Source organism: Eubalaena glacialis, chromosome 2 (assembly GCF_028564815.1).
Source record: "Eubalaena glacialis isolate mEubGla1 chromosome 2, mEubGla1.1.hap2.+ XY, whole genome shotgun sequence".
Taxonomy (NCBI): Eukaryota; Metazoa; Chordata; class Mammalia; order Artiodactyla; family Balaenidae; genus Eubalaena; species Eubalaena glacialis.
In genome coordinates this window covers 158,515,049-158,531,632 of record NC_083717.1, presented here as the reverse complement: position 1 = coordinate 158,531,632, position 16,584 = coordinate 158,515,049, and the positions used below count along the sequence as shown (strand labels likewise).

Here is a 16,584-nt window from a genome sequence, read left to right as displayed (position 1 = left end):
GCTTAGACTTTAAAAGGGAATCAGTATCTACATTTCCAACAAAGCCAAACATTAACTTTGGCCTAAAACATACAAAAGTCTGCTTTCCTTTTCCTTAGCATCACCCCTAGCAGCTGGACTCCCAAGGTAATCCTAATACTCAGGTTTGACACACTGAGTTGCTTAAACACAAAGCAGCTCCACCATGAAAGGATTGCCCCCATCTATTCTTCATGGTACTCCTTTCCCCATCTTTAACTGCACCCAATTTGTGTACTTGACACAGTCTGGTGTTTGGGGGGTTTTATTTTTACACTGTTTAAATTGAGGTATAGCTTCCATTTATGCAGTAAAGCACATAAATCTTAAGTGGACAGCTTGATGAATTTTCTACTATGTATATACCCATGTAACCACCACCCAAATCAATATATAGTCCATTTCCAGCACCTCAGAAGGTTCTCTTGTACTTTCCCCTACCAGTTGATAACCCGCAAAAAGTAACCACTATTCTGACCTCTATCAATACAGTTCTTTTCTTTTGTCTGTTACTGTAAACTTTTATATAAATAAAATCATACAATATTTACATTTTTGTGTCTGGCCTTTTTCATTCAACATTATGTCACACAATCTACCTTTTAAATCATACCATCCCATGTATATTCTCCAAAATCAAGTGGGGAATATACATGGGAAATCAATCAAGCCATTTTAAAGAATAATTTGGTAACGAACCAAAAGAAACTTTAGTTTATGAATATGAATGTTTTATGAATAATAAAGTCAGTGTGAAACTGATATCTGTAAATTCGTTAGTAGGATCATACAGGAAAAAGTGCCACTTGGGGGGGGTTATTATTAGATTAGCACTGAAAAATTAGTTTGAAAAATACTACAAAATAACTTCATTTATAAAGAAGATCAGTAAGTAAAAAGTATGGTGCAATTTTTATCATAAGAAGAGAGGATTGAGATGGCCTTTATATATATATGAAGACTGAGAAAAGAAAATACTGGCACTGAAAATTTAGACCCACATTTTCTTGTGCTTTACCGTGTATATTTTGACTCCTGTGATTATCCTGTCTGTCTAATCTCAGAGCTATCTTGCTGTCTTTGTCACTATCTCACATTCACTAAGTATGATGTTTCAGGAGCTACTCGACTGAATCTTCTGTGATATATCTGAGAAGAAAAATTGAAATCACTGCTGTGGAAATGACAGATTACTCAAATACTGAAATAAATATTCCATGAAATATAAACTTTTGATTTTGACTTTAATATAATGGTTAGCCTTTATTCATGTTTAATTGCTATTAAATATTTAATTATATTTATAATGTAACTATAAATTACATCTGCACAGCCAACTCCTTTTCTGACCTCCAGCCCCATTTGACCAACAGCCTAAGAGATGTGTCCACGTCATAGCAACCTCAAACACATCACCAGTTTTGCCTCTTTTATTCTGTATATGGGGGAAGGGCAATCCCAGCCAACCAATCACCCAAGCCAGACACCTGGGAGCCAACCTAAGCACCTACTTCTCCCTCTCCCTTAACTTTCAGGCACTATATGGTATCAATCAATTCTATCCAAACATCCTGTCAATTTCATCTCTTGCATATTTCTTAGTCCTGCACCCTTCTCTCTCTGACTCTGTTTCTTACCTGGATAACTATTTATAATCCTCCTACAATTAGCCTTCTAATTGGCCCTGTGCCTCTAGTCTTCCTCTGCTTGAATCTAGTTGGTTGATTGTACTTGTTCAATAAACATTTGGTGAGTGCCTACTCTGTGAAGTTCTGCAGATGGCTCCAGGGACATGAAGATGACTAAGACAGTTCCTGCCATTGAGGGCTTGCGGTCTATCAGAGGGAGACAGTGTATAAAGTGGAAAGGACTTGGATAAATCTTGGTTCAAAATGTCAGTTCTGCTACTTACTGGCTGGATGACTTTGGTTCAGTGGCTTAATCTCCCTGAGGCTTGTTTCTTCATCTATGAAATGGAGATATTAGTGCTCGCTTTCCATGGCTGTTTTAAGACTCAGAAAAATATGCAAATGTCTGCAATATAATAGGTGCACAGCAGATAGTGGCTAGTTTTGTTAGTTTAGTGATACACTTTTAATAGAGTCAGTATTTTCTCAATGGAGAATTAAAATTAGTTTTTCTTTTTTTTTTTAATTTTTACTTTATTATTTATTTATTTATTTATTTATTTTATTTTTGGCTGCATTGGGTCCTCGCTGCGCACGGGCTTTCTCTCTAGTTGCGGCGAGCGGGGACTACTCTTCGTTGCGGTGCGCGGGCTTCTCATTGCGGTGGCTTCTCTTGTTGTGGAGCACGGGCTCTAGGCATGCGGGCTTCAGTAGTTGCGGCACATGGGCTCAGTAGTTGTAGCTCGCGGGCTCTAGAGCGCAGGCTCAGTAGTTGTGGTGCACAGACTTAGTTGCTCCACGGCATGTGGGATCTTCCCGGACCAGGGCTCGAACCCGTGTCCCCTGCATTGGCAGGCAGATTCTTAACCACTGCGCCACCAGGGAAGTCCAAAATTAGTTTTTCTAACCTAATAATTTTACCTTGTAAAATTTACAGTCTACTGCAGCAGGTATAATATATGGTCCCATTAATGTAAAACTCTATTTCTATAACTCAAAAAGGCAATTTTATAAAGTAGTTAAGAATATGGACTGTTAACCAAGTAGACCTAGATTTAAAACATCTTAATCACCTCTGAGCTGTGTGATTTGGCCAAGTCACTTAGTTTCCTTCAAACTTCTTAACCCTTTGACATCAGTTTCTTCATCTGTAAAAGTGGATTAACACGCAGCTGTTTCAAAGGGTTGGTAAACTGATTAGCACAGTATCTGGTACATAGGAGCAGCTGATAAATGTCATCAGAAAGGGATATCAGGAAGGCTGCCAAAATGGTTATGTTGCGATTGCAGCAGATATTTATTTTATTCTTTATACTCTTCTGTACTGCTTGAATTTTTTTAATCCCAAACACATGTAATTTTCATAAAAGCTATAATAAAGTTTTGTTAAAATTTACCTTCTGAATTCAAGAGTTCTGGTTTCATCTTTCCAGTACCACATCCCTAATCGTAATCCCAACTGCTGTAAAATGAAATGATTGCAGCAAAAATAATTAAAGGTTCAATTTACAATCCACATGTCACAATGAACTTTTAACAATAATTCTCACTAATTGCTATTTAACTCTATTCAATAAAGATGTAGAGTCTTAAACTGTTGTGTTTTTTTTAACTTGAAGCCAGGATTCTATCTTTTTTGATTGCTTTTGGGTGTAGTTTCACTAGAAAGGAAGGAAGGGAGGAAAGTAGGGGAGAAAGGAAGGAAGGGAAAGAAGAGAGGAAGGCTAGGAGCCTGCGTCACCTCACCATAGCAATTTACTGATTAACTGGGACTCAGACCACAACAAACTGGTGCCCAAGGCAGCCCCAATCTTTCAGAGGAGTTACACAGCGGCTCTAACCCTGACCCCACCCTTCGGAGGAAGTGGGCGAAGTACCAGGTTATCCTTTCCAAGCCGTGGTAGCTACCAGCCTCCAGCCTCTCCTCTCTGGGGATCCCACCCAGAGCAGGACTGCTTCCTCCGCAGGACGGCTATTTATTTTTCAGCCAACCAATATAGAGATGGTGCGGTGGAACTTCCCTATACCTAGATATCTGTGGGGGGAGCCGGAATTCAATTCTGACCGTTTGCCGAACACACCTCCATCGTCTGGTTTTTGTAGACAACTAAAGCCAGGTCTCCTCGAATGAGCCTCGCCCCGGGCTAAGGCGGCGCCCCCGCCTGGGGAGGGCGGAGAGCAGGGCCTTGGCCGAGGGAATGGAGGGCGTCACTGCACCGCCACCGACCCCAATCGGGCGCCGCGGGCGGGCGGGGGTCGGCCTTCCACCCGCCGCGGGCTGGGGGCGGCCCAGGTGCACTTACATCCGGCTAGTCGGCCTGCGAGTCCAACCGCCACCTCCTCGAATAAAACTCGGGCACATGATACGTGGTCTCCCGCTGGCCGCATTAGACCGATCTTCGCGGAGGCAACTGCCCGTGAGCGCCGAGAAACCCCGCCGACGTTGGGCGGGGGCGGGACCCTGCTTCCTCCGCGGCGGTGGCGGGTGGGTGTCGCTGCCGCCCATGCTGACACCTTTGGCTGCTGTGGCTCCCTAGCGTCTCACAGCAAAGCTGCCCCGGGGTTCCTTCTTTAGAGGTCAGTTCTTCATGCCTTCCCACCGAGAAGTCAACCACATCACTGTTTTTTTGTTTTTAATTAGAATAACTTTTTTTTTTTGGAATGGACAGAGCAAGTTCCTATTCCAACTCCCTGCTCCAAAAATCCACTTAATATGTTATTCTCAGATAGATGTATCAGATATTAAACTAATAAGAACAGATACTACACTTGATCTTAGCCAAAAGGTCTTCAGTTCCTTAGGGAAGCTTCCCCTTTGTTCCACAGTTTAATAGCACTAAATGAAGTTCAAATCCAGGTTAGAAAAATAAAAACAAATAAAATAAAATATAAAACATACAAGTTGGGACTAGGTTAATTTAGGGTGGGGCGTGGCAGGAGGGGAGCAAGGGAGGAAATAAGGTTTTCAAAACTGGGTTCTGCTGCATAACTAGATGTGGAACCCATTTGAAGATATCCAAATGAGGGGTTTATGAGGCTCTTTAAGGAGTAACGTGTGTAAAGCATCACCCTGAATAAGTACTCAAAATTAGTGTCTCTCAAAGCAGAGAAACTTGCTTTGTATCAATCGGTTTTCAACTGATATTTCTGTATTTACACTTTTCAAATCATGTGTCCTGTAATTTCTTCTTGCAACTGAGTTGATATGCAGATTGTTTGGTATTTTTTTCCTTCCATCACTGATGTAAGCAATGCTAGATGACACTACATGACTGGGAATGCCTAACATATTCTGCTTTTGTTTTATCCCCACAGCTTAATTAGCGTTAAAGAGATGGTTAGTAAATAGTGATTGTATACTCACATAAACTTTAAAAACATAGCAATAGATATACCACTGCGTCCCCTTCCCCCAACCCTCCCAGTCTCACTACTTGGTAACACACAATCACTGGTCACAGTGGTATAAAATTGTAATCATCTAGATTCATGTTCCACTCACTTGAGTCCACTGCTGGTAGCTGTTCTGGTTGGCTCAGATATAAGGAAACCCACCTGTATGCTGGCACTGCTGCTTTCAGGCTGTAGCCTTAGAGGCTGGCTTATTACAAGATGACTCACTTAAAAAGAATTTAGCAAAATATCCCAATCACCAAAAGCTTTTCTCCAAGCAGGGTATTTAACTTTGGGTGGGAAGAGGAGAAATAATGAGTTGAAGCTCCAAAAAGGACTGAGACCAAGGACTCTGGATGGTACCCATTCCCAACACTTCCAGGCAACCTCTTCAGTTATCTCAGTGAGTGAAGAAATGCTAATAGAAAACCAAAGATCTTTTATACCTTACCATGTTTAACTTTAGGCTGTCTAAAATACAAAACTAAGGTAAAAATAAAAGCGTTGAGAATCCAGAACAATGACCTACAGAGAAGTTACATGACAAGTTACGTCACATGTGGTAGAGGGACATAATATTTAAAGGAAAGCCTCGATAACTCTTAAGGAACCATCTTATATTTCTGTATCACTAGGCCCTAACAAAAGAGGGAATTAAAAAATTGTTTTTATGGCTCTAAATCATTATTTATTTTAAAAGTGACCCACTCATTTCTTAGGTTAGATTTTTCACCAGTTAGATTTTTTGTTAAATGGCATGAGAAACTCACAACCTAAAATGGAAATATAATTTTCTTTTAAAAAAAAAACCAAACAATTCACGATGCTATAAAGTAAGGATAAAGGTGCCATCTAAAATATTTAATAATTTCAAGTGTCCTGTGAGGGAAAGTTGTTTTTTTTTTTGCCTAGTTAAGATAAATATCTCAAGGTCAAAGAACTCAGAGCATATGACATAGAACTAAGTTGCTGGTCTCAAATTTTAGGCCCAAGATATTAACTGGATATAATGCATGCTTATACTATGAAAAAGTCATAATGGACAGATTTTCAAAGTGTTATAATTCTTTTAAAACGAACATGTAAGAAAACAGCAATGCCAGTATTTGAATTAGCAACTCCATTTTTGATTGCTTATTTCCCCAATCTTCAATTCACAAACATCCCGATCTATACTTAAAGGGGTGGAGGAAAAGAGCCTATGACTTCATTTGTTCTAAGGGAAAGACATTTCAACATTAAGTATTACTCTATTAAATTTTAGAAATACATATACCCTAAAATATTTCCATCCCAAGAGCTATATCAAAAGTAAAAACTTGGCTCTTTCTCTAAAGATCCATAATTTTTCTTCAAGGATTTAAATTCTGTATCTAATTTTAATGCTTAAGGATAGTTCTTCACAACAGTTTTCTCATACCTACTTACACATTATACAGAAGCAATTGAATATTCCTGTTGTTCCTTAACCTAAATATATGTATTCCCTCAGCAATTGTCTTGTGACATATGGATCTGAGATACTTTAAAATTTCAATTCCAGTGTTCAAAAGCAAGGGAAATATACCCCACAATACAACTTTTATAAACTACATTCAACTTAAAGTAGGTGAATACCTTATCATGGGCCCAGTATTTGAGCTTCATAAAAAGAAATCTTTTGATTTCATCTAGATAGCCAGGTTATATTCATGTTTAAAATTGTACATAGGATAAAGAAATTCTTAGCTCTCCTTGACATATTGAATAGGTGATACATTAAATATCCTATCATGCATGGTAAATTTAAAGATGTAAAGAGCACTAATATCTCCTAATACACAAGTCAAGTGCATGCATTTCCATTACACATATCAAATTAATATGATAAAAAATTTAGGGTAAGCTTGTTTTGAAATTTCATACATCTGAAACACTGTAAACAACCTGCTATGTCTTATTTTGACAGGTGTCTAGATTCATTGCCTCAAAACAGCCATTTTGTTAATCAGACATTCAGATAAGAAGAAATTAAGTCCCCATTCTGATAAATGTACTTTTTCAATCCCTTAGCATTCTATATGTATCGCATTAGCTTTAGTCATGACAACTAGTCCCTAGCATAACACTACTTTCAAGTTCAAGTGATGCTAATTATTCCTTAAACTGTAATTTAGCCTCATCCTAAGCTCAAGTACTTTTTCCATTATCATTTGACTACAGCTGATCTAACATCTGCTAAGGAGTTCCCAGGAGTTACCGAGTTACCAGTTTCAACTGACCCCTGGAAACACTGAATGGCTACTTCAGTGGCTTTATCTTAGCAATATTCAGATCTAGGTAAATTTGAGAAGACAGAATTAAAAACACTCAAGGCTAGGACTTTTACAAATTACTTTTCAAAATAATGGAAAATGAAGTATCTACATAGATTGATGTTAGTGTTACAGCAGGTTACCAGAGGCCAGGCCAAAGAGACTACCATTGGTCATTTATCTGATACTTTAAAAACTAATCTCTCCCAAAATGAGGTCTAAAATGAGTCATACTAATACCAAATTGCACTTACAGAAAGACGCCATTATACTTTATATACTTTGAAGTTAAAGCAAGGGATAAACACTTTCAATAAAGGACTAATAAAAGGTTAAGAATGTGTGTTATCCTGGTAAAAACTCATGTTAAACGTCACTCTAAGGCTACTAATCACCTGATTCTGTTAGTACCAAGGTAGTTTGTCAAATATTTATACGATGCTATCTGCAGTCAATGAAACACCCTTAATGCCTCCTTGCTGAAAACTTTCCACCCTGGCATGAGCACTGAAAAACCCAAGTTATGTCCAGCTTTCAGAGTGTAAAGAGCAACTACCTTTTTAAAAATGTTTATTTTGAAGCAATTTCACAACTGCCTTTTTATCTCCCCACCCCACCCAAATAAGACCCGCTAAAAAAGAAAAAAAGTATACGTACAAAGAGTCAGCTCTTCTGTGAGAGGATCATTACTAAAGCTCAATATTTTTAGGCTGCTTTGTTCTCTCGTTTTTATATTATTTCAAAAATTAATCTCTGCATGATATGGAAGTGTCCACTACTAAATTTAAAATTAGCTTCTATAAGTCACTGTTATGAGCAACATGAAGCAAATCTACATCACTCGGAAGAAGATATTAAAATGTCTGTATGGTGAAAACATTAGGTTAACTATGCATTTTCCAATCAGCTTTTACTGAATTTCTTCCACATTCTCCTTAAAGAGAATCAATCAGAACAAAGCAGATGTGTCATTCCACTAAAATATAAACCCCCCCTCTCCTAAGGATATGGATTTTAAAGCTTAAGCCCAGGATAGTGGATCTCAAAGGACTGTAATATTCCTATCTGTAACAATCTCAAATTGGAAATACTGGAAAATGGACAAGTTGTATATTGACGAAATACAGGACTACCTTGCAGTTTGCCTTCTAAAAAAGAAATATATTCTAGTGATTTAAGGCAGGTATTGAAAAGGCATTATGATTCTCAAATCAGAAGAAAAAACTATATCATCTTCCTCTAACCTGCAAGTAATTTAACTGCTGAAAACATATTCTTCTTGAATTTGCCATAAGCCCAGAAGTTGAGCTGTTTTACTAGAAAATTAAAGTTAACAAATTTGACTAAATTTGGAGTCAGTATTAAATGGCTTTAACGTTTGCCTGCTGGATCTTGTTTCAGGCACCTGTATGTTGCAGAAAGCAACTTGTTTCATACTATGTTGGGCTATTATCAGAAGACAACACCTGCCCCAGTTTTTGTTTAGAGAAAGAATCTTTCTGTACTTAACCCTGGAACATACCTTGTATTCTGTTGGAATATTCAGGTGGATTTTCACTTGAATACTTAAGCCAAGCCTTAGGAGTTTGGGCATACTGTCAGACCCCACTCTGGTTTCTGTATTAAAAGGGGGGAAAACGTTTACCCAGATCTTTTCCCCTTAAGTTGCTGGTAATTCAAAGCAGGAACCTCATCAGAAAATTAGGCAAGACTGAGTTAGATAAACTTCATCTTATACTAATATCTTAGTTAAAGACCAACATGGGTAAAACAGTAAGAAGGGAAAATTGAAAACTCCAACACAATAATTTTTAGATCAATTTCAGCTTTACTTTTAAATTTGTATTTATGCATTTGTTTGCAAAAAGTATGCCTGCCCTTAACATTACTGCAATGTTCACTTTCCTCTTAAAGTAGTACATAAAAATAAACAATTCAAGCTTCTGTATATTTTATTGTTACCAAGCTTCCACAGAACATGTGTGCAAACTTCAGGTTTCCCATCTCAAAACTCCATGTACAAACTAAGCTAACCAAAAACGCTCAAGTCAGCAAATACGCAAAATGCATTAAAGAGAAACCTCAAATAATGTTTTTAAAAGCCAAACTTTAGAACTAACCTTTTATAATTAAACTAAGTTGTTGCACCTTTCCTTTCATAAGCATACACCGGGCTAAACACTTCCAACAATAGATTTCATACTTGGCACAAGGACATTTCAAAGAAGAATCAAAAACAAAAGGAAAAAGAGAGAAAGGAAAAGAGGTTTACGCTGACTCGAGTCCAAGTTTAGTCCACTTCCTCGATGGTCGGTCCCCCGGAGGCTCCCGAACCACCGCTGCCGCCGCCGCCAGGGCCGCCTTGGTAAAGTTTGCTGATGATGGGGTTGCAAACTCTTTCGAGCTCTTTCTGCTTGTGTTCATATTCATCTTTTTCCGCCATCTGGTTTCGGTCGAGCCAGTTGATCACCTCCTGACACTTGTCGAGGATCTTGCTTCTGTCTTGTTCGCTAATCTTGCCCCTCAGTTTCTCGTCTTCCACCGTCTGCTTGATGTTGTAGGTATAAGACTCCACGGCGTTTTTGGCGGCCACTCGGTCGCGATTGGCCTCATCTTCCGACTTGTACCGCTCCGCCTCCTGCACCATCCGGTCAATGTCGTCCTTGCTCAGACGACCCTTGTCGTTGGTAATGGTGATTTTGTTTTCTTTACCGGTGCTCTTGTCGGCGGCGGTGACGTTGAGGATGCCATTGGCGTCGATGTCGAAGGTGACCTCGATCTGGGGGACCCCGCGGGGCGCCGGGGGAATCCCGGTCAGGTCGAACTTGCCCAGCAGGTTATTGTCCTTCGTCATGGCCCGTTCGCCCTCGTACACCTGCACGAGCACGCTGCTCTGGTTGTCTGAGTAGGTGGTGAAGGTCTGCGTCTGCTTGGTGGGGATCGTGGTGTTCCTTTTGATGAGTGGAGTCATGACGCCGCCAGCCGTCTCAATGCCCAGCGACAACGGGGTCACGTCGAGTAGCAGCAGGTCCTGCACGTTCTCTGACTTGTCCCCGATGAGAATGGCCGCCTGCACCGCGGCTCCGTAGGCCACCGCCTCGTCAGGGTTGATGCTCTTGTTCAGCTCCTTGCCATTGAAGAAATCCTGCAGCAGCTTCTGGATCTTGGGGATGCGAGTGGAGCCGCCCACCAGCACGATCTCCTGGATCTGGCCCTTGTCCAGCTTGGCGTCGCGCAGCGCCTTCTCCACCGGCTCGAGGGTCCCGCGGAACAGGTCGGCGTTGAGCTCCTCGAAGCGGGCGCGGGTGATGGACGTGTAGAAATCCACGCCCTCGTAGAGCGAGTCGATCTCGACGCTCGCCTGAGTGGACGAGCTCAGGGTGCGCTTGGCTCGCTCGCAGGCGGTGCGGAGTCGCCGCACGGCGCGCTTGTTGGGTGTAATGTCCTTCTTGTGCTTGCGCTTGAACTCCTCCGCCAGGTGGCTCACCATGCGGTTATCGAAGTCCTCACCGCCCAGGTGGGTGTCGCCAGCCGTGGACTTCACCTCGAAGATGCCGTCCTCGATGGTCAGGATGGACACGTCGAAGGTGCCGCCGCCCAGGTCGAAGATGAGCACGTTCTTCTCACCGCCCGCGGAGCCCTTCTTGTCCAGGCCGTAGGCGATGGCCGCCGCCGTGGGCTCGTTGATGATGCGCAGCACGTTGAGGCCCGTAATGGTGCCCGCGTCCTTGGTGGCCTGGCGCTGCGAGTCATTGAAATAGGCCGGGACGGTGATGACCGCGCTCTGCACCTTGCCCCCCAGGTAGGCTTCGGCGATCTCCTTCATCTTAGTGAGGACCATGGAGGAGATCTCCTCCGGGAAGAAGGTCTTGATCTCTCCCTTGTACTCCACCTGCACTTTGGGCTTCCCTCCCTCGCTCACCACCCGGAATGGCCAGTGCTTCATGTCCGACTGCACTGTGGCGTCCTCGAACTTCCGACCGATCAGCCTCTTGGCATCGAAGATGGTGTTGGTGGGGTTCATGGCCACCTGGTTCTTGGCGGCGTCCCCGATGAGGCGCTCGCTGTCGGTGAAGGCCACGTAGCTAGGGGTGGTGCGGTTGCCCTGGTCGTTGGCAATGATCTCCACCTTGCCATGTTGGAAGACCCCCACGCACGAGTAGGTGGTGCCCAAGTCGATGCCGATAGCCGGGCCGCGGGCAGACATCCTGACTGAGACAGGCAAGCGACGTTAGACGACAACACCAAGGGCAGAAAATCCGCGGCCTCAACTAACGGTCGCCTCGCACCAAGCACCGCGAGCGCAACCACCGTCCGCCTCTCCTTTCGCTCGGCTCCCCACTCTTATAGTCGCCTCCCTGCCGCCTTCAGAGCCAATCCGCTCTCGGGACCGCCCGCCACAGGCTTGCTTGGGCCGGAGTGACCCGCCTGCGGCCCAACAGACTTCTAGTTGGGTGAGGGGCGGGACTACGGCCCGCGCGAGGACGCGACGAGCGGACGTTATGCAAGTGAGGCCCCGCCCACGCGCCCCAGGCGGCCAGTTGCCTCCGAGGCTCACTAGCAACCTGCGGCTTGGGGGCTTTAGGCTCGCGCCACACGCCTTTTCGCGATCTTCGCCTTTCCTAAGGCGGGATTCGTCGACGTCCGTTGGATTGGCAGGAAACTCGGCCAGTAAGCAGTGCGGACTCTCAAGTAGGGTGGGGAAGGAAGTGCTGGGGCGTGGCGCCGGGAGGAGGCGCGGAAGGGGAGCGCCGAGAGGGGAGTCACTTTGGCCTCTGGCTCAGTTCTTAAGGCGTGAAATGCTGTCCAGTTCCTAGTGTGTCCACCAACCTAGCTCGTAGGGGCAATTTATTCTGAGTTGGTGACCAGGAGGAACTAGGGCCAGAGCAGGCATTTTTCTAACGCCGGCGCGTGGGCGTTGGCTTGGCTTGGCCTGGGCGTGAGGGCGGCTCCTGCCCCCGGGGAGGAGCGGGGGTAGGGGGGGAGACAAAGAGAAATGACGCGGAAGTTACTAGGATGGGCCGTCGGCCTCCTGGAATTTAATTTTGCGTGCTTCGCAGCGTCTCAGTGGGTGTGAGCGCTGGATGAAAACTGCCTGGCGGGCGGGGACAGCAGGAGCCCGGGAGAGCGCCCGGAGAGGCTGACCGTTTTTCCGCGCCGCGCGCGAGGCGGCCTGCAGAGTGGGAGGCGGGAGTGGTTGCAACTCGTCTTCCCAAGAGTGTTTGTAAACTTTCTCGACCTCGCTTTCCCTTTTCCCAGCTTGTCCTGCCACTTTAAGCTTCCTAGTTTCACCTCCCTGTTCTCTCCACTGCTTTCCTTATTTTCCGTTTCAAGTGGTTTATCCGCCGCTTTGAGTTCTTCACGAGGAAGTCTATAGTCAAAACCCACACTTTGAAGTACCATAAAATAACCCAGTCTCAACGCCTCTCACGATTCTCTCAACCCCAGGTTAAGCACGCGCGATCATGTTTATGACTGAGTTATGTTTATTAATGAGCTCGACTGAGTGAGATTATTTTCTTTAGCTATGCTGAAGTTACACTAGAGGCGTAAACTCTCAGAGAAGGTAGATGAAAAGGAGCGCAACTTATTCTATAACGTTTAAGAGGAATATATGGGAGTAGGTCTGGAGGTATTGTCTGGCCCCAAGTGATAGGTGGTAGAAGCAGGCTCCTATAAATGGGCTCCGGAAGGAGGACAGTAACAAAACAGCGATAACCCTTCACGTTATGTGGGGGAGCTGGAGACAGTAATTCAGTTAGCTTTAAGAAGTCCCAGGATGTGAGGTAAAAAGACAAATGCAAAAATAATCTGTCTTTATGAGGTTGAGAGCCCAATAAAGAGATAACAATAATTCGAGAGAAGTGCTATAGGGAACACAGAGGCGGGGGCACATCCAGACAGGGTAAAGTATGTTCCTGAGGGCTTCCTGGAAGAGGTGACATGCCTGAGCCAGATGCTGACCTTTGCCATTCTTTGCATGGGTTGTAGCATGGGCAAAGATGAGAGCGGCATGTGCTGGCGGCAACTACAAGTTCAGTGCGGAAGATTAGTGTCACTACGTGGGGAGGGATACGAACCAGAAACAGTCTCTTCAGGAGGACAAGATACATTTAAGAGCTTTATATGCCGTGATCTTTTTCCTGAGGCTGTGGGAAGGGGAAACTCCTTTGAAGGAGGCTAATGTATAGTTAATATCAAAGTTGTTTGGGACAGTGCTGGAGAAAAGTTTTTGTCTGAGAGACACAAAAGTTATCTGTGACCAAAAAGTAATGTTGACAGAATCCAATTAAGTCAATCAATGGACATTTAAGTTTCTTTTATCTAGTTGTGTATGTAATTTCCAATTTTTAAAAACACATCTACTATTAATTTGTTAATCTCATTTCACAATTCACATCTCTTTTTCCACAAAAGAAGTTAAGGAAAAAATTTGAACCAGGAAAACTTTTTTTTTTTTAAATTAGGAAAACAAAGATCAAACCAAAAAGTTTCTATTGAAGTTGCCTTAAATTGTGAGTACAGATTTCTTGCTTTTATTCTTAGAAATTCTTGTCTTTTGTGTAGTTAAAAAAGGGAGTGGAGGGAATTAGTGGGCTGGAGAGCAATACAAATTCTTTGTAGAACTAATGATATGTGATTTAGGGACAGGGTCCCAATTACAACTGAAAGCAGAAGAGAATTGTGAGAAATACAATCTCTTCAGATCTCGTGTTCAGACAGTTCTCACACACTTACCTCAAGCAAAGCAAGATTGCAAAAAAGCAGACATGCCAGTTCTTACATGCAAACACTAAAATTACAGCTTCAGAAGGGAGAGGTTCTTTTGTATAGTAACTATGTCCTATATGCACAGTTACTGCAAACAAATCTTGCAATCTAACTACCACATTCATCTTTTTTTTTTAATTTAGTTTATTTATTTTTGGCTGCATCGGGTCTTCGTTGTGGTGCGCGGGCTTCTCATTGCAGTGGCTTGTCTTGTTGGGGAGCACGGGCTCTAGGTGTGTGGGCTTCAGTAGTTGTGGCACGTGGGCTCAGTAGTTGTGGCTCGCAGGCTCTAGAGCACAGGCTCCATGTCCAGTAGTTGTGACACACGGGCTTAGTTGCTCCGTGGCATGTGGGATCTTCCCGGACCAGGGCTTGAACCCGTGTCTCCTGCATTGGCAGGCGGATTCTTAACCACTGCGCCACCAGGAGAGTCCCACATTCATCTTTAACACAACTTTCTGAAACCAGAGTAGCAATTTTATCTGTATTTTCATTAGGTATATGTATTTTTTCTGCTCTAACTTTTCACCTAGTAAATTGATATTTCATAAGTTTCATACTTTAAGTAGCATCCTGAGCTTTTCCCAAAAAGACACAGTATTTGCATTTTTATTTCCTATGAAATAAACTTTTGCAATCCTAGAACATTATCATATACTGACCATTCTTGGAGTTTTTATATTTTTCCTTATTTGTATTGATTTTTTTAAAATGTTCTTTTCTATTTGATGATTGTGGCTCATAATTCATTAAACATGTAGCCCATTAAAAATGGTCAAATTAGCAAATTTATGATCCAGTGAAATTCCTCAATGGCAGTAATGGTGCGGCAAAACAGGTAAACCCTACTGGTGGGAATGTAAATTAGTACAATCTTTCTGGAGGGCAATGTGACAATATTTTTTCTTTACCTTAAGTATGATCATACCCTTCATTTAGCATTACTCTGGGGGATTTATCCTAAGGAAATAATAAAACATGCAGGTATATTATTTATGATAACAATGATAAAAGAGAAATGGCTTAAATATCTGACAATAAGAAAATGATTTTTTGAATTATAGTCATGGATTATTATGTAGCCCTAAAAATTGTTTACAAGATTTTTAATGACATGGGAAAACGTTCTTGGTATAATTAAGGGGAAAAATAAGATACAAGGCTTTTGTATATTCTTATCCTATATGTAGGATAATCATATATATGAAAATTGCATAAAAATGGTTATCTTTAGAGGGTAGGATTATCAGTAATTTTTCTAAATTTTCTTGTACTTTTACAATTGATTTTTAAAGCTTGACTATTAACATTCAACTGAAAGTTTTCTAATCCTACTATTTACGTAGAAATTACTACTGATTTTCAACAGGTGTAATCTGACAGATTAGAAATAGTAGGGTGTTTCAAAATATTTTTAAAATCCAAGGACTGAGATTTTATACAGTCTAGAAAAAACAAGAGCTTTAATATGTATCAAATTTTCTCTGATTAATTCCCCAAACCCAGAAGAGTACCTGGAAAACAGTAGTAATTTACTAGCTCAATGTTTATTAAAAGTGACCTGAGGCATATTATTTAACAAAAAAAAACTGGAAATAATAACTTGTTTTTTCCTGTATAAGAGGAAGGTTCTCTGCCTACCTCTTACATTTCTGAACTAAATAATACTGCAGAGACCAAAAGTTGAAACAAATTCACATCTGAAAATATTTGTACCTAGAGATACAAAGATGAATAGGAGGAGGTCTAAAACTGTGTGCTTGGGTAGTCAGGCCTGCCCTAAGGAGACTAAGTGAGCAAGAATACATTTTTTCCAGAATTACTAGGAAAAAAATTTACAGATTTTCTGGAACCCTCTCAATCCCTACCCAGGTACAACCTTCATAAAGGTTGTGGATTGTTTTGAAGAGGTAATGTTGGCCTGAAAAGAAAGTGGAGTCAGTAGCAGCCTATAATTTGAGGACATATCAGCAAACTGGAGTTCAACTGTTATATTTAAGATCTCTATAAATACTACAATTTTATAATTCTTCAGATGTACCTTGTCCCAAAACATTTCTCCAGTCACCTGTCACTCTAGGAAAAATTTCACCATCTGTTTCTTTGAGTCTTAAAAAACTCAGTCTTTAAAAGTTCTAATTGAACTGTAGATACACAGTAGCCTGGGGTAGGACACTACCATGCCTTGTATGGAAGGCTAAGCGTCCCAAACCTGGAAGAGAGGCTTTTCCAGAAAAGAAGTGAATCTGTGCAATAGCAGACAAACTATACCTTCTTCAGTTTTGTAGAGTGCTAATCGCGAGGACAGACTCTTGTGGAATAGCCTGAAATAATCTGAAAGAAGTGAAGCTGTTGTCTTACAAGTGGAGACTAAGATTCAACATGCCATTATTGCTAATGCTTATTAACTTCTGTGAAATTATGGCAGTTATCTTTCAGCACTTACCTGAAATGAAGAGAAAACTCATTGCTGATCACTT

The 16,584-nt window shown here is 42.0% G+C and overlaps 2 protein-coding genes, 1 non-coding gene and 1 pseudogene across 3 annotated transcripts in view; 1 reads left to right on the top strand and 3 right to left on the bottom strand.

Annotated features, from left to right (window-relative positions):
- The window catches only part of PPP1R36 (protein phosphatase 1 regulatory subunit 36), a 32,010-nt gene extending 27,858 nt beyond the window's left edge, over positions 1-4,152 (bottom strand). The window contains exon 1 of the mRNA XM_061181486.1: positions 3,950-4,152. Within this exon, the coding sequence (XP_061037469.1) occupies positions 3,950-4,152 (203 nt within the window). The remainder of the gene's footprint in view (positions 1-3,949) is intronic.
- Positions 4,153-4,283: 131 nt separating this feature from the next.
- LOC133086153 (U2 spliceosomal RNA) lies at positions 4,284-4,442 on the bottom strand (annotated as a pseudogene).
- Positions 4,443-9,165: 4,723 nt separating this feature from the next.
- HSPA2 (heat shock protein family A (Hsp70) member 2) lies at positions 9,166-11,904 on the bottom strand. Its single transcript, XM_061180904.1, has one exon. It carries the CDS (start codon positions 11,538-11,540, stop codon positions 9,624-9,626), a length of 1,917 nt encoding a protein of 638 aa, XP_061036887.1. The 5' UTR covers positions 11,541-11,904; the 3' UTR covers positions 9,166-9,623.
- Positions 11,905-16,515: 4,611 nt separating this feature from the next.
- On the top strand, positions 16,516-16,584 carry LOC133086098 (small nucleolar RNA SNORD2). Its single transcript, XR_009699878.1, has one exon. It is a non-coding gene; the product is annotated as a small nucleolar RNA SNORD2 (small nucleolar RNA).